At 33.9% G+C, this 23,808-nt stretch overlaps 6 protein-coding genes and 2 pseudogenes across 7 annotated transcripts in view; 4 read left to right on the top strand and 4 right to left on the bottom strand.

Moving 5' to 3' along the window:
* The window catches only part of LOC104780721 (protein O-glucosyltransferase 1-like), a 4,770-nt gene extending 679 nt beyond the window's left edge, over positions 1-4,091 (bottom strand). Inside the window, exons 1-6 of one of the 2 annotated variants that reach the window (XM_010505243.2) lie at positions 3,666-4,091; positions 2,754-3,361; positions 2,405-2,597; positions 1,967-2,031; positions 1,665-1,875; positions 1,322-1,372 (exon numbers count right to left, since the gene is read on the bottom strand). In XM_010505243.2, coding sequence (XP_010503545.1) covers positions 1,322-1,372; positions 1,665-1,875; positions 1,967-2,031; positions 2,405-2,597; positions 2,754-3,361; positions 3,666-3,869 — 1,332 coding nt within the window. In that variant the 5' untranslated portion in view covers positions 3,870-4,091. Of the gene's footprint in view, positions 1-810; positions 1,373-1,664; positions 1,876-1,966; positions 2,032-2,404; positions 2,598-2,753; positions 3,362-3,665 lie in introns of those variants that run through there. The other variant, XM_010505242.2, reaches the window with a different exon arrangement.
* LOC104780720 (heavy metal-associated isoprenylated plant protein 20-like) lies at positions 5,733-7,070 on the top strand. Its single transcript, XM_010505241.2, has 3 exons — positions 5,733-6,022; positions 6,108-6,189; positions 6,614-7,070. The coding sequence occupies exons 1-3, from the start codon at positions 6,017-6,019 to the stop codon at positions 6,934-6,936; spliced, it is 411 nt and encodes a 136-aa protein (XP_010503543.1). The 5' UTR covers positions 5,733-6,016; the 3' UTR covers positions 6,937-7,070.
* On the top strand, positions 7,827-8,566 carry LOC104783919 (annotated as a pseudogene).
* Positions 8,723-11,051, bottom strand: LOC104780719 (probable polygalacturonase). Its single transcript, XM_010505239.1, has 5 exons — positions 10,952-11,051; positions 10,373-10,714; positions 9,915-10,038; positions 9,567-9,812; positions 8,723-9,460 (listed from the first exon to the last, which is right to left on the bottom strand). The coding sequence occupies exons 2-5, from the start codon at positions 10,712-10,714 to the stop codon at positions 8,778-8,780; spliced, it is 1,395 nt and encodes a 464-aa protein (XP_010503541.1). The 5' UTR covers positions 10,952-11,051; the 3' UTR covers positions 8,723-8,777.
* On the bottom strand, positions 12,077-15,542 carry LOC104780718 (annotated as a pseudogene).
* Positions 15,468-17,074, top strand: LOC104780717 (remorin). The gene is made up of 5 exons (XM_010505237.2): positions 15,468-15,812; positions 16,051-16,092; positions 16,264-16,351; positions 16,470-16,551; positions 16,638-17,074. The coding sequence occupies exons 1-5, from the start codon at positions 15,692-15,694 to the stop codon at positions 16,830-16,832; spliced, it is 528 nt and encodes a 175-aa protein (XP_010503539.1). The 5' UTR covers positions 15,468-15,691; the 3' UTR covers positions 16,833-17,074.
* LOC104780714 (40S ribosomal protein S11-1) lies at positions 17,358-18,843 on the top strand. Its single transcript, XM_010505235.2, has 5 exons — positions 17,358-17,502; positions 17,603-17,703; positions 18,175-18,319; positions 18,413-18,502; positions 18,600-18,843. Exons 1-5 carry the CDS (start codon positions 17,450-17,452, stop codon positions 18,691-18,693), a joined length of 483 nt encoding a protein of 160 aa, XP_010503537.1. The 5' UTR covers positions 17,358-17,449; the 3' UTR covers positions 18,694-18,843.
* On the bottom strand, positions 18,832-21,989 carry LOC104780715 (transcription factor LAF1-like). Its single transcript, XM_010505236.2, has 3 exons — positions 21,759-21,989; positions 21,474-21,603; positions 18,832-19,555 (listed from the first exon to the last, which is right to left on the bottom strand). Exons 1-3 carry the CDS (start codon positions 21,907-21,909, stop codon positions 19,087-19,089), a joined length of 750 nt encoding a protein of 249 aa, XP_010503538.1. The 5' UTR covers positions 21,910-21,989; the 3' UTR covers positions 18,832-19,086.

Here is a 23,808-nt window from a genome sequence, read left to right as displayed (position 1 = left end):
TATCAGATTAATTGTGCGGTGATTCCAAGAGAAGGAACAACTGTGACAGAAGAGGACATTAAAACATTTTGTAAGAAGAATTTGGCAGCTTTCAAGGTGCCAAAGAGAGTGTTCATCACTGATAACCTCCCCAAAACTGCTTCCGGTAAGATTCAGCGCCGCATTGTCGCTCAGCATTTCCTCGAAAACCCCTAAAACACACAACAAACACCATCTTGATCGAATCGATTCGAGTCTTAAAGTTAGGCAAGTGGATTTGCTTTCTCTATTGGTTCTTGGTTCAAAAGTTACTTTTCATATGTTTTTCATGGTTAAAAGAGCACATGCTGGTGAAGGGTATAGTTAAATTACAAAAGTGGAAATAAAGTTGATAAGAGATTATTGCAGTACAATAAAGGAGAGTTTCTTTTTCTTGGTGTTGTCTTTGCGTCGTTTGTTGAAGATGCTCTTCATCTAATACGTCGTGACCAATTTGACAACTAAAGCGTCCTGCCAAAACGGATAAAGCTGAATGAGTTTCTTAACACATGCATCTATATTACATCGTCATCTTTTGTAATCAGAGAACAAACCAACCGTTTAGTGGGACAGGTAGGCTTACACAAGTTAAGTCTCTACTCGTGTTGCATCGTGCTACCATCAATATCTTCTTATTATTAGTCGTGCAATATTGGGGTTAATTATCGGAATCAAACGGTGTATTGCTTAAGCCACCATCTAGCAATGAAATAGCTGATGCTCATTTGATAAATCTAACATTTTAGCGTTACATTTCTTTTATAAAAATTATACAGTACACTTTCTATCACCGATTACAACTTGTATCGTCGAATTCATTATAGACATAATACTACATTCGTTAATATTTTAAAACAGTGAAACGAATTTCTACCCAAAAAAAAGGGGAAAGAAAATAAAGATCGTACGTTTTCTAGATAATACTCATACAATTCTGCTGACAAGTGGTTTTACTCTACAGACCAAAACTTTATACGCCTAACTACTTTTACGAACCGGTCTTGTTCTGCTTCCTCCAGTACTTGCTCTCCCACTGTTCGATTCTACTAGTTGTACTCTGTCTCCTTTTTAGAACCGAGTAAAATGAAGCCGGATCATAAGGAGGCGGCATGGTGCAAGGACCGGTCTCAGCTGGGTGTTTCACGAGTGACTCCATCATAAACTTCCGCTCATTTCCATCCCTTGGGCATGCCATTGCCTCTGAGCAGAGCTCGGTGGAGTTCTGAGGGATCTCGGGTTTAAACCGGAGGAGTTTAGAGTATTGGGTTAAGAGATGGAACATGTAATCGTACACATAATCCATTTTAAGTTCCTGTTGCACAAACTCACTTGCCTTCCTCCCGATGTCTTGTGCCTTGTAAGACAAAATAACATTGAGAGTATAACATTAGGAGTACTTAGACCAGATTCTCAACCAAACACTCATGAAATGCATATAAAGGTGCGTCTGATTCATCATATGCAGCTGATAGAGATTAAATCCAGTAAACTAAGCCAAGGGGATTCACTACCTAATGTGGGTTGATTGAAATCAATGGACATGTGTGTGTGTTCTCGGTGTAGATATTATTAGATTATACCGAGATTGAGAGCCAGTAAACACAGCTGCAGTTTAATCTGATACTCTGTTTAAATAAATATCATACCTTTCGCATATGCAAGTTGCCCCAATCAACGGCAAATTTGATGGAGCGGCATTTGTCATCTTCCTTGACAGGCCAGTAATGGTGCCCTGGAAACATACCTCGTGTGAAGAAATCGTAGTAATGAGGTTTCACCATTAATGTCACCGAGTCACAAGCCAGAATGTACTTCTCGCTCACCGACCATGCAGACCCTTCTATGTAAATCTTGTACCTGCATAACAATTTTTTTTTGCATAAGCCACTTCTTAGAACACCAAAAGGAATTGTAAAGGTTCCTCTAAAAAATGTATTATGTATACTACCTGTGATGGCATTGGCTCGCCAAGTCTGAAGTCTTGTAACCTTCCTTTGATTCCTTGACCCAGTCCTACAAAAAACACACCAAAATTAAGCCCATAGAAAAGCATCATATAAACATTCACCAACATCACAACTCCAAGACTCCCAATTTTTTCACCTTAGTACATCAACCATTAAGAACAAAACCAACAATATCAACTGCTAATGTTCTCCAATAGAAGTGTTTAGATACAAATGCTTGTACAGCCATAACAATGCCAACAAGATGTCAATACAAGTAACACTCAAGTTACTCAATGTCAATACGTATTTGAGATGATTTTTAAGACATCTTTCACTATTAGATTCAGTATTAGAAAGGCTGGGTGATCAATCCGAGACTCTCTAACTAATTTCATCATAGAACAAGAACAACGTGATATCAGCATAGAGTGAAGTACCTGCTTGTACAAACGAGCTTTCCAGTCATACTGCTCAGAGAGATTACATTTCATGAGATCAAGTCTCGTCTCAGCAACCGTTGGATTCCCTTTCCAGTAAGCATAAGGTTCTCTGTCGATCCATTTAGTCCTCTGGTTCCCTTCATTAAGATCTTTCAATAGACTCTCCCATGGCTTTATGTTCACCTCAGCCCTACAAAACCAATGCAATTCTCATCTCTAACCTATGCATTCTACATTCTCTAAACAACCCTCACAGCTACTTCTTAAGCTACCAAGTACATTCAATATATAGGGTTCCATTTTTGTCATATACTCAAATCTAAAAATACAGTGGTGAAGCAATTACCATCCCCAATAGGACCAATCGGGAAACACAATGTCGAGCGTCTCGTTGTTAGCACAGTACCGGAACAACGGCGGCGGAGAAGGTTGATCAACACCGGAGTATTCAGCCGCCTTCACCACCGGCCAATCAACGCAGTCAAACATGAGCTCGAGATCCGGAATCTTTCCCGGATATCTCCGTAGTAGCTGAACGAAGCCCCAGATCGTGAACACATCTCTCGTCTGAAAAGCCTCACGAAAGTTCTCGACGTAGATCCTACCGTCGATGATCGCTAACCGGAAAATCGCCGTGGCATTGGCTCGCTCCAAGGCTTCCCTCGTGATACCGGTCTTCTCCCACGGCCGTAGATCCTCGTGAATCCATCTGAAATAATCGGGACACGTGGCAGACGGAGATCGATCTGATTCGTCTTCTCCGGCGTTGGATCGGAAACTCGTCGGGTAACTGTTCCTTGGGCAGCTAACAGTGCCGTTGCCGGAGAAAGCGGCGCAGTTTAGCGTGAACTCTTTAGTTGGTTTTTCCGTAACTGGCTTAGTCGACTGAGGGTATTTTGGGGATTGGGTAGCTTCTCTCTGAGTCACGGTCACCGTTTCTTTCTCTATCAGAACCTACAAAACGAAGCCGTTTAGCAAAACAGCGATGGGATAGTTAGTTATTGACTAAAGACGATCACGTGAGATTAGTAAAGCTCCTGTGTAAAACACGTGTTGAACGCTCCGTGAACTTGTTTGACAAAAAGTGATGGTGACGCAACAAATTAGGCGCGAAAGAGTTTTTTTTTAGCACCCACTACTAATTACCAAAGTCCGACGTGGCAAAAAAAATATCGTGATGAGCAAAACGACAAGAAGGAGCGTCGTTTTTGATGTAATAGAACAAGAAATCTAATTATAGTAAGTGATCTGTGCGTACGGAGGGGTCGAGGAGGAGGCGCGTGGAGAGGAACGCGCCGAGGAGGAGGAAGAGGAAGAGGGAGAAGAAGGCGTAGGATCGGCTGGAAGCACTGGTGCCGGTTTTGACAAGTGGAGACCAGATGGTGTCGAAATTACGAGAATGCGTTGCTCCAGAGACATACGACGGCGAGTTCCTCATCATTGCTCCTCCTTGCTGTTGCATGCCAAATTTGATTTGATAAATCAATCAACGAAAGATGAAGAAGAGAGAGGTGAGAGGTAAGAGAGAGAAAAAGAGAGTTTTTTTTTTGTTGTGTGAGAAAAGGAAGGGACAGAGAGAATCATGTGAACCAGAACAAGAAAAGGTTTGGTTAAATTAAAAACGAAACTCTTTTAATGTTTGCAAAGACTTTTGAAGGTTTTATACTATTTGTATACCTCGAAAAAGGAATAAATGCTTAAAGTTTCTAGGTGAAATGGGAGACATATAAGTACAATTCGTCTAAATGTTTTCTTTCTTTTTTTACTAGAAAATGCTCTTTTATATAAGTTATACAAAAATGTTTAGATCATTTAGATCGTAAACAAACAAAAAAACAAAAAACGATAGAGTTTGTTGCAAAACGCACTTGGAAAAGTTAATTTAACTGTAAGATTTTAAATGTATGATGGTTCAATAAAATTCTTCAAAAGTAGTACTAGATAGATTAGGTGAATTTCGGGAAAAAAAAAAAAAAAAAAAAACAGTGTAAACGTCTTTAAGGCCTATAGGTCGTCGCCAAACTCCGGGACCAAGCCCAAGCCCAAGCCCGAATTAAACGTTTATATAATTTGCCTAGAGAGTCTAAGATCAGAAGATGGACATCATATCGTAATTATTTCAAACCAATCAAATAATAGACGTAGGTTCATATTTCCCGGTTTAGGTTCATATTTAAACATAATTTTTTTTTCAAAAGAGTGGCAACAACTAACAAACCGAGCATTATTTTGGACCACAATAAAGCACATTGGATTGGAGTACACATGTGGTCATTTCGAGAAAATGGACCAATGTTGTTTAACTCCTATTTTTAAGTGATATTGTTCTAATATCATATAGTACTGTCGACGATCTGGTTACGACATGACATTTACATTGTAGAGCTGTCTTGGTCGGAGTTCACTGTTCAATAAGGGTTCAACTGAGATCTTTTTTAGTGTTTAATATTCAGAACCAACTTCAAAGTTAATGGATCATTAGGTCTATTTGTCCCAAAATAAAAGAGGACCATTAGGTCTCATATATTTAGGAACTTGTACCCGTCACTTGCAAATATCACATCATCTTCTTGGTTCTTCTTAATTAGATGGAAACATAATGATGAAGAAAAAAGCAAATAAATCGAAAATTATGGATTAACAAATCTTTTTAGGAGTGTCCACCCTCTTTGACATTTTTTGAATTAAAGCTCATGCTTAATAACTATCCATGTCCCTACCTTTAATCACAATTCACAACTTTATATCAAAAATAAGACTATACGCTCTTGCTTTTTACATTCTTTTCTTTCACAAAAAGTTGAATAGTTTCATATATGAGGTAAAAAGTTAAAAATAATTTTAATGAAAGTCAAGTATCTAAATTTTTAACCGAACCCGTATCGTTAAGACCTTTAATTGAGTTAATCGAAACACTCTTTGATACGTAATTTACTTCATCGAATTATTTCATCATGATGCCTTCAAGAAACTGCACTTAATAACTTAACAAAACCAAAAAAGATAATATAGTTTAGTATATAGGTTTCTCGATTTTTGTTATTTTCCTAAATGAGATTTCTCAATTATTTCGAATGACATTATTTCATTTATAAAGTATATATTAAAACATGATAAGATATTTGAACTAATAAAAAAAAAAGTGAAGGAGTTCACAAAAGCTTTGCGTAAATCCGGATTTTCATTTTATCTGCTTTATAGTAGGGACTGTTTCTTGTTCCGTTATCAATATCAACTAAATATACTCTTTATAAGATAAGGCGATGCCTAACTAATAGTATTAGAAAGTAATATTAATTACAAGTGATTGGAAGAGAGTGAGAGCGATATGATTTGGGGGCAGAGAAGAAAACCGAAAGCTCACACTCACACCTTTTCTGTTACTATTTCACGCGTGCTGTGTTCTTCCTTTGTCTCCCTATTTCACAACCCAAGAACCCTTTCCATTATAACATATACTATAATAAAATATGAAAATACTAATCTGTATTCACAGTGCATATACAGAATCCACCTATATATATAGGCATACACACTTAGGAGCCTTTGAGCACACTGCTTCATTCTCTAGAACTAAGTATTATAAGCTTGAATTGAGTTGATAAGATCATGTCTGTGAGTATCTATCTCACTCCTTTCTTCTTACTTATTGTCATTCGATTATAATTCATATATGTATAGCTGAAATGTGAGTTTGTAGATGGCAGTGGAGATAAGAGTTCCAAACTTGGATTGTGAAGGATGTGCGTCTAAGCTTAGGAAGACTCTGCTCAAGCTTAAAGGTATTGAAAGCTTTTGCGTTTTAGTATATTTCTTTTGGCTCAATCTAAGTAGTGAGAGTGCTCGCTCATACGTATTTTGGTTTGTTTTGAGTTTTGACAATTGAAAACAATACATGAATCGTTATAACGTCGTCGGTTCTCATTGTATTTGTGATTTTAATCAATATCTTACAAATTCAAACCAATTTAAGTTTTAGATTTGTTTAGTTTGATATGTTTTTGTTTTATTTTCTTAGATTTTAAGAACAGATTAATTAAGTTTAGCAAAATTAAGATTAGAGTTTGGTTCATATATCTGAATTTAAACATCTCAGCCAAATCTTAAACCATAAAGAACCGACTAAAATCGAACATCACTTTCCGGTTACTTCACATGGTCAGATTTTTTAATTAATTTATCTGGTTATTATTGGTTTACATGCAGGAGTGGAAGAAGTAGAAGTGGAGATGAAAACCCAAAAAGTGACGGCTCGAGGATACCGGTTAGAGGAGAAGAAGGTATTGAAAGCGGTACGACGGGCCGGTAAAGCGGCTGAACCGTGGCCATACCGGTTAGGTAATAGCCATTTTGCTTCTTTCTACAGATATCCTTCTTATGTGACCAACCACTATTACTCTGACGCACATCGTACGGATCCCACCGGTGGTGTCCACACTCCTGCGGTTTACTCTGTTGCGGTGGCCGGCGATGAGATCGCGGCTTCCATGTTTAGCGATGATAATCCCCATGCTTGTACCATGATGTAATCTTTTTTTTTTTTTTTAAGTATACAAAATATGTTTTCAGTGCATCTTCCATGTCCAGCTTTTATTTGATGTGTTTGTTTTTGTATAACTAAATGTTGGAATGAGAAAGTAAAGTATATGTTGTTTTGAGTAAATAGAGTGTTTAGTCTGAAAAAATTGGATCAACAACACATGAACTAAACAAATATTATCCGACTCGAAATCTGTTTTCATACGAAATTAGACTGATAAATGTACGATTAATAACGAAATCGGGGAAATTGCCAAAACAAATGAGACTGATCGGTTTATTTGGTAACCTTAACCGAGTCTAAGTATCTAAGATCTTCTCAAATAGGTTTATCTTATTTTGGCCCATTTAAGACCAGGCCTAATCTTAACATATATAATAAACCTAGCGGAAAATTATCTAGGGCTTTGTTACGTGTGAGTGACGTTCTTTTTTAATTTAATCTCTACGTGTCATCGATTGTGTTGTACTCATCATCTGTATTCGATCTGCTAATTGTGTAATGTTTTTGTGATCCTCTCTTTATTACTTCGATCTCATGTGTTGTGCTAGCTCATTCGTTATTGCGTTATTCCGAGTTTTAATCAGTAAGACTATTATGTCATCATGTGTTTTTTTTTTCATTGATTTGATGATGTTGAAAACTCCCTAATGTAGTACTGATTTTAATAAGCGTTTTCTAGATCCTTATTTATTATACGTTTTGCTTGTTTGATGTTAATTAGCTATATAGCATTGTTGAGGTGTCTTAAATTTGCAGTGTGTTACGTCATTTGATTGAGTATTGAGCCTAAGTATTTTTTTTTTTTAAATGCATGAATTCACATGTTGCCCATTGTTATTGTTTTTGCAGATTGTGGTGAAGAAATGAAGCACAACAATGTCATCCCCAATGGATGACACTTCAAAAAGAAGTGAAAAAACTTTGATGTTTCACTAAGTTAACACTATATTCTCTTTGCTTACTCAGCGAGGCATAAAAAGGCTGTGAAGATCTTCCCCCGTCCCAGTGCATGGTCAGACTTTCCGACCTGTTGTGCAAGGTCAGACTCTTAAGTACAACATCAAGGATCAGAACCGGTAAAGAATTCACTCTGAAAGAGCTCAAGGTTTGTAATATCTCTCTGTTCTTCATTTTATAGCTTTTGTATTTTGTTTCATGTTGGATATTGTTCAGATTGTTATTAATTTCTTATTTTTAATCAACTTTAGGCTGCTGATATCCCCAAGAAGTTGGCTCCTATTCTCTTGACCATCATCGCAAGAACCGATCTTTAGAAGGTCTTCAATCCAATTTCCAGAGGCTAAAATCCTACAAGGCTAAGTTGGTTATCTTCCCGCGTGGTGCTCATAATGCCAAGGTACTTCTTCCAAGTTCCAAGATAGTTTTACTGGTCTTAATCATTGGAGTAAATTTGGTTCTAATCTTTTAGTTTCTTCGTTTGTGTTTGTGTATCAGATATGGTCTGCGAGAGGCCAACAACGGAGCTTGTGAAGCTGACCTCTGACATGAAATCGTTCAATGCTTATGAAAAGATCCGTTTAGAGAGCACGAACAAGAGATATGCTGGTGCTAGAGCCAAGAGAGCTGCTGAAGTTGAGAAACAAGAAAAGAAGTGACAATCTTAAATTCTTCTTTTTGGATTTTTTTTTCTGTATTATCAAAGATCTGTTTTTGGTTTCATCAGTGTTTAATCATTCAGTCTTCGATTTTGTTGCTAGCTTGATTCTCTGAATTTATGGAAAATATCATATCATATTATATTTTATATATTTTGTTATATAGTTTCATATAGTTTTTAAATCTCATCTTAATCTGTGAGACTTGACTCTAAACAAAACACTTCTTCAAGACAACACTCTCAATCGGAATCAAATCACACGGAAACACACAGTCCTCATTCTTCTCCGGCAACAAACTGCATGGCTGCGGCTTAACTCTGCTCGTAACTCCAGCAACATTTGTACAATTCCACTGCACCTTTTTAGCGTTAGCCGCCAACTCCATAGTCACATTCGAAATACAAATATCCTTAAACGGATCTTTATCAATCCCGTCGAGACTCGCAGACATCGTCACGTTCTCAGCCGTCATATCACGGTAGTTTATATTAGTAACTTCCGGAAACGCCTTAGGATCGTAACCTTTGTCAGGGTGCTGGTTGTAGTCTCCATTCATCCAGAAAACGTATTTCATCGTCTTCATTGTGATCCTCCTAGCGAAAATGTCCTTTACGTAACCGCCACGCCCCGCAGCGGTTTTGATTCGGATGGCTGATTCTGTGTTGATTAGAGTGACGTCTTCGATTCTAACGTCTTTGATTCCTCCGGACATTTCACTTCCTAACGCTACTCCTGCGCTCTTTGGGGAGATGCATGTGAGCCGTCGGATAGAGAGCTGCTTCGTCGGCATTCCGAACTTGATCCCGTATTGGTCCCAACCACTCTTCACGGCGATGCAGTCGTCTCCGGAGACTATGTAACAGTCTTCGATCAATGTGTTTTTGCAAGAATCTGGATAATCAAGAAACAGAGTCGCTTATTTAAAACACACAAAAACAGAGGATGAAACAATGTGCCACGTAGGATAATAATATTGCCACGTAGGATAATACATTACCTGGATTGATTCCGTCGGTGTTAGGAACAGTGACGGGAGCAAGAATGGTGACGTGTTTGATGATGACGTTTTTACAATAGACCGGATGAATGTTCCACGACGGCGAATCGATCAATGTGATGTTCGAGATTTGAATTTTTTTAGAGAACAAGAGCTCGATCAAGTACGGTCTTGTCACCTTAAACTGCTTCTTTTCGAATTTATCCCACCAATACTGTCCTTGTCCGTTGATCGTCCCGTTGTTGCCTTTATAATCAAGAAAAACAATCAAAATCAGAATCGGAAATTTTCTGATTATATAATCTGACAACATGCATGGTGTGTAGTGTGATTGTGTTGGAAACTTACCGGTGATAACCACGTCGGTTAAGTTTGTACCGGAGATGAGACTGTTGAATCTCCCGGCTCCGTTTCCGTCTCTTCCCATCCCGTACGATGGCAATGGACCGATCACTGGCCATTCAGATTCGTCCTGTGTTTGTCAAAACAGTTATATAGGTGGAACCGAACCGGACGGTTGTATAATGCATACACTCGTTTTAATGCATTTAAGATGTGTATCAAGTAGGGAGAGGTGCTAACAGAAAATAATTCTAAGTTCTAACGTCAAAGCCCTCTATTAGACTTAAATTTGATTCATTAGGAACAGTTTGATTTGGTCAAATCAGCATTGATATGGTATATGAAATGTAAAGACGTTTAACTCGGATCCATCAAACCCTAAACCAAAAACTGATACAAAACTATTGTTTGGTTACTACTGGTTTTTAAATATATGAATGAAACGGATTTAAGCATACACTTACCTGAGATGCAAGGATGGTAGCACCTTGTTGGATGAACAAAGTAAAGTGGCTGGTAAGGTTAAAACTTCCGGTAAGCCATTTCCCGGGAGGAATTACGAGTTGAGCTCCGCCATCGGTTGCCATTTGGCTGAGCTTGCTTATGGCTTTTTTAAACGCTTTTGTATTAGAAGTTTTTCCATCTCCAACCGCACCAAAATCAGTCAGTATTGCACTATGTTTCCGACATCTCAACGCTTGGAACTCAATCTTGGAATTCACCAAATTCCGGTGACCCCGGGATTCAATTGCCAGAAAATGGAATATAGCCAAAATGGCTAGTATAGCAAACACCGGCCTAATCATCTACACAACATACAAACATGCGCATAGATGATTAAAACTGACGATGATATATTGAAATTTTAAATTAATCAAATTAATATTTCCGTGATGTATTGCTTTAGGTAATTTGATCTTCTATAGATTTGATAACGAACAGTAACGCAAATTATTAGCGGATATAAAGAAGTTTACGACAAACAAGTAAATTAGGACAATATTATTTTGGAGGAAAAATGAGAAGAAGAATCTGTTGTTTACCTTAAGATACTTTAACCTTTAAGAACCAAAGAAGTAATCAAAAAAAAAAAAAAAGAACCAAAGAAAGAACAGAGAAATATGTCTTCCTTCTGGTCTAATTGTCTGCGAGAGATAACATGAGAGATTCATATATATTTATAGATTTATTTCCAAGCACATTATGGAATATAGTCATTTATCTTCCGATTGCAATTATGTACAAATTTTTAAAAAATCCAATTGTAATATTTTAATTAATAATTTTCCTAAGAAAATAACCAAAGAGTATATAAAAAAGAAAGTTATAATAAAAAAGACTACCAATTTATCTCATATAATCCATTTAAGAATAAAATCATATGATTTCTTTTCCATCTTTACAAGAATACAGTTCTAAATTTGGAATTCTACAATTAAACCTCTTGGGATTATCAGGACTCTCATTGCTGACCTGATTCTTACCAACTTTATTTTTGGACCACTACATTTATAGAGATATGTTAATTTTTTTTTTTGGGATCAATTATAGAGATATGTTATTAAATGTATGGATTTTATATCATTGAGAAAATTGAAAAAGTATTTAAGTTTAAGATTTAATTTTCTTTACTATATTTGTCAATGGTAATTGAGAAACAATCCTAAAATAATAAAAAGTATCATGAATTATATTCAACAAAGTTATTAGTTAGGACTCATATTTATTAACACACTACACACGTTGACTAACTTTAGAATAATGCATCTTTAGCCATAGAAATTGGCCACATCTTATTTTCTTTTGGCTTTTGCACACAGTTTTTGATAGATTTTAATATTTACACACTTTTACATATACACGCTACACATACATATACATATACACACTACACACGTTGACTGCATGGAACTTTTACAAAAGTTCTTATGACTTCTTGATTGGTGCTGATAATGATAATATTAAGTGATATAAGACTGTATGTTGGATCTAGTTAATATTTCTTTGCAATTTCTAATTTTTCATAATTTGTCTTCTACAAATTTTATTGAACGTCAGCAAAAACGAAAAAGATGAACGCTTGGGTTTCTTGAATTCTTATATACAAATGTTACATTTTAGTTCTTTCATATTTACATTATGGATTATATAAATCATAAACCCGCGCACGTTGCATATCCTAATCTAGGAAATATGAGCACGGCATCTTTTTAATACAACATTCTCAATACAAATCTTTTCCGTCGGAAAAGTACACCCAAACTGAAGTCCCGTATCCGGTAACAAACTGCACGGCTGCGGCGTAACGCTTTTCGATTTTCCGACGATATCCACACAATGGAACTGCTGCTTACTCGCATTCGGATAAAGCGATATACTAACATTCGACATGCATAAACTCGTAAAAGGATTGCTTTTCATCGCTTGGAGCTTCGCCGAGGTGGTAACATTCTCAGCCCTAATATCTCGGAAGTTGATATTGGTAACGATCGGCTTGGACTTGGAAATAGTGTATCCACCTCTTGGTACTGATTTGTGTGATCCAATCATTAGGAAAACGTATTTCGATGTCTTGATCATGAACCTCCGAGCCCAAACATTTTGAACGTTACCGCCGCCGTCCACAGCGGTTTCAAACTTGACAGCGGATTGTGTGTTGTATAGATTTACGTCTTCGATTCTTACACCTGAAATTCCTCCGGACACTTCGCTTCCTAGGGCTACGCCTGCACCGTTGGGGGCAATGCATGAGAGCCGTCGGATCATAAGCATTTGGATTGCCGTAACAACTGCGATTCCACTCTTGAGGCCGACACCATCGTTGCCAGAGATTACGAAGCAGTCTTCTACTAGTGTGTTGACACAAGAATCTGTGAAACCAGTGGTAAATTATACATTTTGATTGTAGACAGTTTAGTTCATAATATTACGTAACAAAAAAAACAGACGTTTTAATATTTTGCAAACTTATATAAACATTCAAGACTTTAATACATTCTTATTATAAAATTAAAGATTGGTCATTTCATTTATTCTAATGTTAACTATAACAGAAATAATATAGAAAATGTTGTTATATCAGTTTTGTGTAGACAATATACCTGGATTGATTCCATCAGTGTTAGGAGAATCGATAGGATTAGATATTTTAACATCTTTAATGATGACATTTCTGCAATACACAGGGTGGATACTCCACGTCGGAGCATCAAACAAATTGATATTCGAGATCTGAACGTTTTTGGAGGACTCAATCTCGATCAACATGGGTCTTTGTATCGACTTGAAACCACCATTTCGATACTTTGCCCACCATGACTTCCCTTGTCCATTGATTATCCCTTTGTCACCTAACGAATAACGTTTGGTTGTATAAACCAATATTCATTTGATTAGGTCGAATGCCTATTAAATTGTATGATGTATGTTAATATTTTTCTCGTGAGTGCTTAATTAATTACCACTTACCAGTGATAACAATATCAGTTAGGTTTCTTCCGTAGATTAAACTAGCAAACCTTGTATCTCCGTATGACGGCAACCCTTGAAGCATGGGATATTCAGATTCGTCCTGTTTGTTTCAAACCAAATGTTATTTATCCCAAAGAGAATACAATATATATATATATACTGATACGTACTTCAATAAATTAGTATATTTCTTCAATCCTAAATTAGTTTTTCAGTTTAATTTGTATAGCAATAAACTAATAATATATCATGATCCAGAATGTTATTAATTTATATAGAGGTTTTACTTAATTAATCTTTGTATCTACATATCTATTTATTTTGTGAATATCGCAATTAAACCTCTGATTATAATTGGGATATAGATGAGTAGTTACTATATATAGAGAGGCTAATTCTAAACCTAGCAACAAACATAGACATTACGTGAGAAGCAAGGATGGTTGCACCTTCTTTGATGTGCAAAGTAAAATGGCTGATGAGGTTGAAACTTCCGGTGAGCCATTTCCCTTTCGGGACAATGAGTTGGCTTCCACCATCAGCCGCTTTCGAACTAAGGTTTTTTTTATAGCTTCTCTAAACGCTTTCGTGTTTGAGGTTTTTCCATCTCCAATACCTCCGAAATCCGTCAAAATCGTGCTATGCCTCCGGCACTCCAAAACCACGTTTTCAACAAAATCCCTACTGAGTGTGGGATCCCGAGCTGAGTATGTCCCACTGCTATTGAGTGATTGTGATTCTATCACCGAAAAATCTAATATCACCAAAACTACTAATATGCAAAAATTTATCCGAATTATCGCTGAAAAATAAGTGAATCATCGTCCATTATTTAATATCGAAAATATAACATATAAGATTTATATTTATTACTGAAAAACAGAGAAAAATATCTGATTACTTACCTTTAAAATTCAGAGTTTGAATACGTAATCAAAGGTGTTTATCAAAGATGATAGTCAATGTCGTAAGTTGAACAAAGATTAGGAATAAGTTGCTTAATTTATAGATGTGTAATGGTTTTACCAAAATAAGCGAGAGCTATTAGAAAAAACGAACGGCTCCATATCCTTTTATTTATAGTGGAGCCTACATTAACACTCTCTTTATTTTAATTTGGCTACATTTGAACCTTTTGATAATTATAAACCATTGCTTTTAATTATAGATGAAAAGAGTTCAATTTTAGGAATCTTAATCCTAAATTACATAAAAATAAAAATCAGTTCCACCATTATCAATTATAACCAAAAATTTATAGATAAAAAAGATTTCACTTTCACTTTTTATTTAAAAGATTACTATATATGATGTATGAAGAATGTTTGAAAACCGCATGAGTGGAATGTGGATTACAAAGAAAAACAACCCAACAACACAAAAATATAAGAAAACGGTGGATTGCATCGCTATGCATGTCTTCTTCTTCTTCTTTTTTTTTTTTTTTTTTTTTAAACGCGTAAAAACTTCTTAATTCATTTCCCTTTTTGACCCTATCTTATTTTATTCATATATGCAGTGCCTAAACTCCTTACCTTGATCAAATATGCTGATCTTTTTAATTACCTCCTCATCTAAAACATGTTATTAATATTACCATCGCTATGTGCCTATATCTACCACGACTTGATCAGAAACTACTTGCAGAATGAAAAGTGGTGGGCCCTAGGGTAACCGGACTTATGTGATTGATTGGATTCACCTGTTCTCTTCCCAATCGGGAGAGTGGTTGTACGTGCATGACCGGTGAGCTTTTTGTGTTCGCTTATTGGTTTATATTATTCTTAGTTGTCATTTTTCCTTTATTCTGCCAACGTGATCACAACGTGTCAGATTTTTTAGTTTGTTGTAAAGTAATTTTTATGCCAAAAAGAAATATACATGAGAAACTGGAAAATAATTTCTAACATTTCATCATCATCATCAATAATTATATAATTAATTATTATATTATACACACAAAAATAAAAACATGGTTAAATTTTTGAAATATCATTATTAGTTGGGTGAATGGGTGCGTTTTAGGATTTTGTGTAAACAATAATGATCGTGCACACAACGATAAACTGGAAAGAGTAGCATTTGTTTCTTTTGCTGTCACGAATATTTGCGTTTAAGAAAAAAAATTAGAAAGTCATCATATGCCAACGAGAGACAGGACATTGCTTAGTCCAGCTCAGTTTTCGTATCTACAGTTATGCTTACAAAAATCTCTATTAAATAATCGAACTTCTGATAACAATGAAACTAATCAGAATTATTCTCAGATATTTGATCGGTCGTAACATCGTAGCTACCTACCACAAGACAACATGACTCAAGAGGAGCAGAAGAAGGTCACAGAGCCCAAAACCAACGCGTCGGACTCAACACCGCCGTCCACGGAGGAGAAGTCAGACGATTCCAAAGCTATTGTTCTCGTCGTCGCTGCAAGTAACAAATCATTTAAATTTTCATATACAACTATTTCATATTATTCGTTTTATTTCTTTTTTTTTATTGTTCACAATTTTGGTATATTTTATAACACTTGTTGTTCTACTTCTTGTTTAATTTCTGTTTATAATTTTATTTTTTCTTGGCCGTGTTAACAATGAATTTTTTGACAAAACATTGTTACTTTTGTCATAGTTCAATTGTTTTTTTGTTGTTGTTGTTGTCGTCGCTGCAGAAGAGCCTGCGGAAGAGAAGAAAGAAGGTTCAGTTCACCGAGGTAATCAAGACAACAAATTACTTAGATAATGATTGATACATAATCAGAAAAATATATTTTTAAAGGGAATAATTGAGATGATTCGGCTAGTTTAATTTTATGTATATACCGCATTATAATAGTTAACTTTTCTCTTGTTTTTTCCTTGCTGATAATTTGGTGTGTACGAAGATGCTGTTTTGGTAAGGCTCGAGCAAGATAAGAGGATCTCTCTCATCAAAGCTTGGGAAGAGGCCGAGAAATCCAAAGTGGAGAACAAGTGAGTTCTACTTTTCTTAATCTTTATTTGTTTTAATTAATACCATCATGATCTGTTTTATTTGTTTGTTCCCTATATATTTTGTATATAATCTAATTTATTAACCTAAATGGAACAGAGCTCAAAAGAAGCTTTCGTACGTTGGAGCTTGGGAAAACAGCAAGAAAGCTTCTGTAGAAGCTGAGCTAAAAAAGATCGAGGTAATTAAAAAGTATAAACTCATTATTATTCTTTCCGTCTTTTTAGATTCTTATAATTTAGCCCCTTAAATCGGCAATGGTAATAGGAGCAACTACTAAAGAAGAAAGCAGAGTACGCAGAGAAAATGAAAAACAAAATAGCTCGAATCCACAAGGAAGCTGAAGAGAAGAGAGCTATGGCCGAAGCTAAACGCGGAGAAGATGTTCTCAAAGCCGAAGAAATGGCCGCAAAGTACCGCGCCACAGGAACCGCTCCAACCAAGCTATTTGGATTGTTCTGATTTATATGTGATCAATGGATTTTGAAGGTTACTAAATGATTATTTGTGGCTTAGGAGTTGGTTGGTGTGGGTTTAATTTGGTTACATAGCAAGATACAAAGTCATTATGTAACCATGTTTTACTGTGTTTTAATTTGTTATTCATTTGTACCTTGTACAGCTTTTTTTTCATAAAAAAGGGCCTCTTTTGAAATTTCTAGATGTAAAAAAGTGTTGTACAATTTTAATATTAGTAAAAATAATTAAACAAAAGTTCGAACTGATTTTTGTAAAAAAATTAACCAAAATTTTGTATTTCGTTTTTTTAGACGTAGATGCTATTTAATTTATTCCAAAACCAAAAAAAAAAAAAAAAAAACAGAAGGATGTAAAAAAAAAAAAATACTCAAACTCAACTGGAACTCTAGGACTGGTTTAGGGTTTTAATTCCATAGGCTTTTTTTTTAGATACGAAGGCCCAGTTAAAGGGCCCAATCGTATAGATCACTTAGAAATATCTTATATATAAGAAGGTGTGTTGTAAATTAGGGTTTTCATTTCAGTCGTCGCTGCCGCTTTATCTCGTCTCCTCCGACATCACTGCCTCAAGCTTTTCACGAGGGAGCTAAGCTTCAACCATGGCCGAACAGACTGAGAAAGCTTTTCTTAAGCAACCCAAGGTCTTCCTTAGGTATAATTTCTCGATTCGATTTCTCTCTCTCCCTCTCTGTTCACTGTGATTTGAATGGCGTTACCAAGTTGTTTATATTGTTCATTGTTTTTATCGAAAGCTCGAAGAAATCTGGAAAGGGGAAGCGACCTGGGAAAGGTGGAAACCGTTTCTGGAAGAACATTGGTTTGGGCTTCAAGACTCCTCGTGAAGCCATTGATGGTATGGTTTTTGTTTAGTGCTTAACTCCTTATTTTAGATTAGGAACCCTGCGAGCTAGTTTTTTTTCATATACCTGATAGATTCATAGCCTTCAAAAAAAATTCATTTGCTAGAATCTTAAGCTTTGATATAGTGAGTCTTGATTTTGGATCTACATTAGTGTTTCCCTGAATTCATAGCTCTCAAAATCGTTCATTTTCTATTTGTCTGGTAGAGTATTAAGCTTTGATTTAGTGAGTCTTGACCCTATATAGTCTTATCTTGTATCTGCATTACTGTTTCCCTGATTCCAATGTTATTTAGTGGATATTGTATTAGTAGGATGGGAACTGATTCGAATGTGTTCTTATATAGAGAAACATAGTATGATGAAATAGAAGAAAGGGTTTTTTAATAAATATGCATCGGTATCCTTGTATCTTTGAGATAGATTCTCAGGCGTGATTGTGTTTTGTTTATTCTATGGAACAGGAGCGTACGTTGACAAGAAATGTCCCTTCACTGGAACTGTTTCCATTAGAGGCCGTATCTTAGCTGGTACTTGCCACAGTGCTAAAATGCAGAGGACCATTATCGTGCGCAGGAACTACCTCCATTTTGTCAAGAAGTATCAGAGGTAAATAACATTCATACTTCTTCTATATGTTTATTGAATTGCTATGATATTTATTGTCGATGTTAAAAGATTGACTTATCCTTTTCTTCTCAGGTATGAGAAGAGGCATTCAAACATCCCTGCTCATGTCTCACCTTGCTTCCGTGTCAAGGAAGGAGACCATGTCATCATTGGCCAATGCAGGTTATGATCCGATTCAATCCAACAACATTGTCTCTGTTGATCCTTTTTTTTTTTGGTAGTTGTTTTGATCTTTGTTTTCTGTGATTGGTAATTCCAGGCCATTGTCGAAGACAGTGAGGTTCAATGTGTTGAAGGTGATCCCAGCTGGTTCTTCTTCTTCTTTTGGAAAGAAGGCTTTCACTGGAATGTAAGGTTGCTGTTGATGTTAGTTTATTATGTTTCTGGATAGAGCTGAATTTATGTTTTATGATGATTTTCATATTGAATTTTCCCGACATTAAATTTTGTTTGCTTTGCTCAAACTATTTCATCCCAATCTGATATCTCTGTTTAAGACCTGAGTTTTGCTACCTTTCTTACAATGTTTGATAATCCGACTAGTCCAATCAAATACTCGTGTTCGTCAGAATTGATGTTTTTAGTCAATATCTTAATGTAATAGGTCAAAATAATTATCAAATAAGAAACGTGAAGGAATAGTTAAATAGTTAAGGACTTACGAATTAAAGTATTTATTTATTTACTCTTCTTATCCTCTTCTACTTAAATTAACTTTAACCCCATTTACTTGGATCTCCAAACAATTACATTTGTCGTAGCTCGTTGATGAGACCTTCGAACAAAAAATTGTCTGAAAATGAAGTACAGAACTCGACCTCAGATATCTCATCCTCCAACAAAAAATCTGAAGTTGGTACCAAATCAGGGGAAGAGTTGTTTTCTAAATGATGAAGAGGTCCACATGGTACAATGAATCCTCTCTCTTGCGGTACATCAAGGTTTTGAGGTGACTGATCCATAAACAAACTGTGATCTAACCATTCGGAAAACACTAGACTTGGCGAAAAGCTTGGGGTTTGAGCATTAAATGTTTCTCCGAGATTGATAGATGAAGAAGATCTTTCAGTTAATGAGTTTGTGATTGAAGGTGTTTGATGGGTTCTTGAGGTTTCAAGTTGCGTCAAAGTTACACCCTTCTTTAGATTAGAATGCCAGTAGTTTTTGATCTCGTTGTCAGTCCTTCCTGGTAAAAATTTCGATATCTGAGACCATCTTGTAAAAAAAAAACGAAGGGAATTAAAAGGGATAATCATGAAAATACACTAAAATCATTATTCATCATCGGTATTAAGAGAATAGTAAGTCATCGTTTTGGTCTACATCCCCTATATGATAAAATGGAAGTACACGACATTTATTGTAGACTATATAATAAATATATTTATGATTTTTTAGTTATAAACTTGTGACATAGGTGTATCATAATATACTAGTATGATTTTTGGTAAGTAAGAATAGTATGGATTTAGTTAATTATAGTAACATATAAATCAATTATAGGTAATATTGAAAAGATAGAGAAATCTCCCAACCTAATTAAAACAAAAATATGTGATTCTTCTTTCACATTTATTTTATTTTATATTTAAATTATTTTAAGTTTTTATCTAATATATTTAGTTAATAAAATTTATGATTTTTCTGTATATGATGTAATTAAAATTTTTTAAAACAGAGACATATATTGCTCAACCAATGAATAAAACAAATATACAAAATGCCCTACCTCACCTAAGAAAACTAGGCAAATATTCAAAGTCATATTAATAGAAAAGAGACCAAAATGATTCTGAATACAAATAAGCAGAAACTTTGATTTATCAGGCATTGAAATTAAAAAAATTATGCATTTTATTATGGTTCTTTATTTTAAAGAATTTCAACTTTTAATAACTTTAAAAATTCAAATGTATATTTTTTAATTTTTTTTTAAATATTATTAATATTTCAATTATTTAAACATTTATCTTTTTATAAAATGTTTAAGATATGAATAATATTTAAACTTTATAAGAAGTTCAAATATTATAAGTATTTCAATTTCTAAAATAATAAAATTTATTCAAACATTTTAAATTTTAATAATATATACAAATTAAATTATCACATGACGGGTTATATGGCAGGACATATTTGAGTTGATATTAATAGAAAATTAAAATGTCATTAATTCGGTGCTACACGGGTAAAATATCATCTCATTATTTTGTGAACTTTTTAAAAACTTTAAAGATTATTAATATTTCAATTATTAAAACATTTAATTTTTATAACTGTTTAAGATATTAATAATATTTAAACTTTATAAGAAGTTCAAATATTATAAGTAGTTCAATTTCTAAAAAAAAGAAACTTTATTAAAACATTTTAAATTTTAAAAATATATTTAGATTTTTATGAAGTTTTTTCTACGGTGTACAACAAATTAAAATATCACACGACGGGTTATATGGCTAGACATGTTTGAGTAGATATTATTAGAAACTTAAAATGTCATTAATTCGGTGCTACATGGATAAAATATCATCTCATTATTTTGTTAACAATATGAATATTAGAGTAATTGACGTAATACTATAACAAAATAATTAATATGCGGTATAGTGTAGGTTAATTCATATAATTAACAATAAAAATACAGTATATAATTTTAAAATCTAAACAAATCAAATAAAATTAACAAACAGAAATTAATATTTTTATCAAATAACTTAAACTATAGTGTACCTTGGGTCAAAATCTAGATCTACTAGAATAGATCTTACAAAATAGATGTTATTTTCATAAGTTATATTCAACGTATGATTTCATGGCATAGTGTTTGTTTGAGCAAAAAAAAAAATTTTAAAACAAATAATACAATCATATATATAACACTTTAAATAAAAATTAAATATAAATAAAATAAATATTAACCTGTGCTCTAGCACGGGTCCAATTCTAGTTTAAATAATTTATCTCCTAATTATAAAGTCTAAAAACCTAAACCATAAACATAAGTCTTAAACTCATAATTACTTAAATTCTTAACGGTGAACTCTAAACAAAATAATAATATCTTTCTTGATGATGTATGTAATCTATATATGTTGATGAAAAAAATGGTCATATAAAAATTTAAAAGGCTTACTTGTTACCCAACATGGAGTGAAGTGAGAGAAGTGTAATTTCCTCTTCTTTAGTGAATGTAGACTTCTTAAGTCCTGGTCTTAGATAATTAACCCACCTTAATCTACAACTCTTCCCATTCCTCTGCAATCCTATATTATGTAAACCACCATTAAAATATTTATATTATGTATATAACTCCTAATCATATTCCAAAATCCAAATTGACATATTTCCTTTCTTTACATAATATATATATATATATATATTTTTGTTAAATCTAAAGGTATTTATTATCAAGAGTTACCAGTATGAATAGGAATGGTACTCCAGCAACCATGGCCATACTTGAGAACATAACTCCTAAGCTTCTCATCTTCTTCCGGTGACCATAATCCTTTCCTTTGCTTCTCCTTTGATTTTAATTTCCGGTTTGGTTTTTCTGATTTATACACCATTTTTTTTCCTAAGTTACTTTGAATATATATATATATATATATACGTATATGATACTGAAAGTAAGTATATACAATGTAGATTGGTGATGACAATCTTTGACAGAGATACGTAACCCGAAAAGGGGAAATATATAGACAGTTTTTGAAGGTCAAATTTTTATTATTATATATTTTGTTATAATAAAAGTAAGATTAGTAATATCTAATTCATACTAGTGTCGAACTATTCATATGAAAGAGGACTGGTTCAACACGAAACACATATTTTTGTAGATGATATATCGCATTTTGGAACACTGTATCAATCAAGTCTTTTATTAATTGATGATTTTAGGTGGAGCCATAATCTTTGAATTTTAAGTGTCATAATTTTCTATACGACAGTGCATTTAAATTAATAAATTTTCTGCACATTAAAAAATTATATATTTTGTTTCAGGATTAATATTCAGACTTTTGTAAGTTAATCTTTGCTTTGCTTGCCTTTTCAAATTATGTTAGGGGTTAACTCAATTAAAATGCTACAATAATATAGGGGAGGTTATTTATTTGCTTGCAATTATTATTAAATTTTCTATGAAAATGGAACGATTGGTCTACCAATTTTTGAATATGCAAGAGTGGACATTTTCACAGTAATCTTTGTAAAATTTAATTGAAATAAGTGTGATGTGATATTGTTATTGGCTATGAATAGAATTATTCTAATTTAATTTAACTTTCTAAGGATAGAGTTGAAGAAGACTTTTGCAGTTTATAACTAAACCCTACTTGCCTTCCTCAAGATGAACTCTTGTAAATTAAATTATAATCAGATATTTTATTGGTGAATTGGCTTTTGTTTTTGTCCTCTTATATTAAATTCAGTTTATATTATAATAAGAGATACTTGTTTAGATTATTTAAGACATTATTAAAGTAATAACATTATTGGTTTGACAACTACGAATAACTTAATTATTTATATTAATGTCGTCTTTGAGTCACTATTCGAATTTAAAAATTGAAAAATGTAATACTCATGACAAAAAAAAAATTCATTGGTATAATAACATTCACTTAATAAGCAACTGTATGTAACAGAATAAGCATATATAATACATTTACTTATCACCTTATTATATACTAAGTAATATATTTAGTAGTATTACACTATTACTACTATATAGAAAATCTAAAAAAACATGGAATATGTTTTACAAGGACTCTCTCATCTCGATTATATTGATTATGATTAAGTGATGCCTTCACTGAGAAAAACACATTGGTAGCCGACACTGTGATGACGTTAGATTCGGATTAAATCATCTGACATTTACTATTGACATATTTGTTTTAGTTCAACAAGATTCCAATATCGTTTCTGTGACACGCACGACTTATATGCTTAGCATCGTTTTGTTATAGGTATAGCGAATTTCGGATCTAAACGCACAGAATTAGTGAATGACATAAATAAAAGATATAGAAAATGACACACTGACGTATATATTAAAGAAGAAACATAAAGGATGATTTTATTAATTTTTTTTTTCAAATCATTCAGCCACAACTGGTTGGTCTATTAGCCAAATTCCTAAAAGCGAAACTCGATTCCTGATGTGATGATGCCTTCTACAATTGAATTTACATTCTGCCACTGCACTAAGAGCACAACCATCGGTAGAGTTTTCTGATGAGTATCACAAAAATAATAATAATAAAAAATAAAAATAAAAGGAGATAGAAGATTTAATCATCAGATAAAATGTTTCTGCGAAAACAATCTGAGACACGTGATGAGAGAAGAATCTACCGGTATTTTAATTTTATTGGGGTTCAACAATAAATTTAATTCAATAATAAAAATAATATATATATATATATATATATATATATATATATATATATAAAAAAAAA

This window comes from Camelina sativa, chromosome 4, assembly GCF_000633955.1.
Source record: "Camelina sativa cultivar DH55 chromosome 4, Cs, whole genome shotgun sequence".
Classification (NCBI taxonomy): domain Eukaryota; kingdom Viridiplantae; phylum Streptophyta; class Magnoliopsida; order Brassicales; family Brassicaceae; genus Camelina; species Camelina sativa.
The sequence above is the reverse complement of the archived record's forward strand: the minus strand, read 5'-3'. Positions and strand labels throughout refer to the sequence as shown.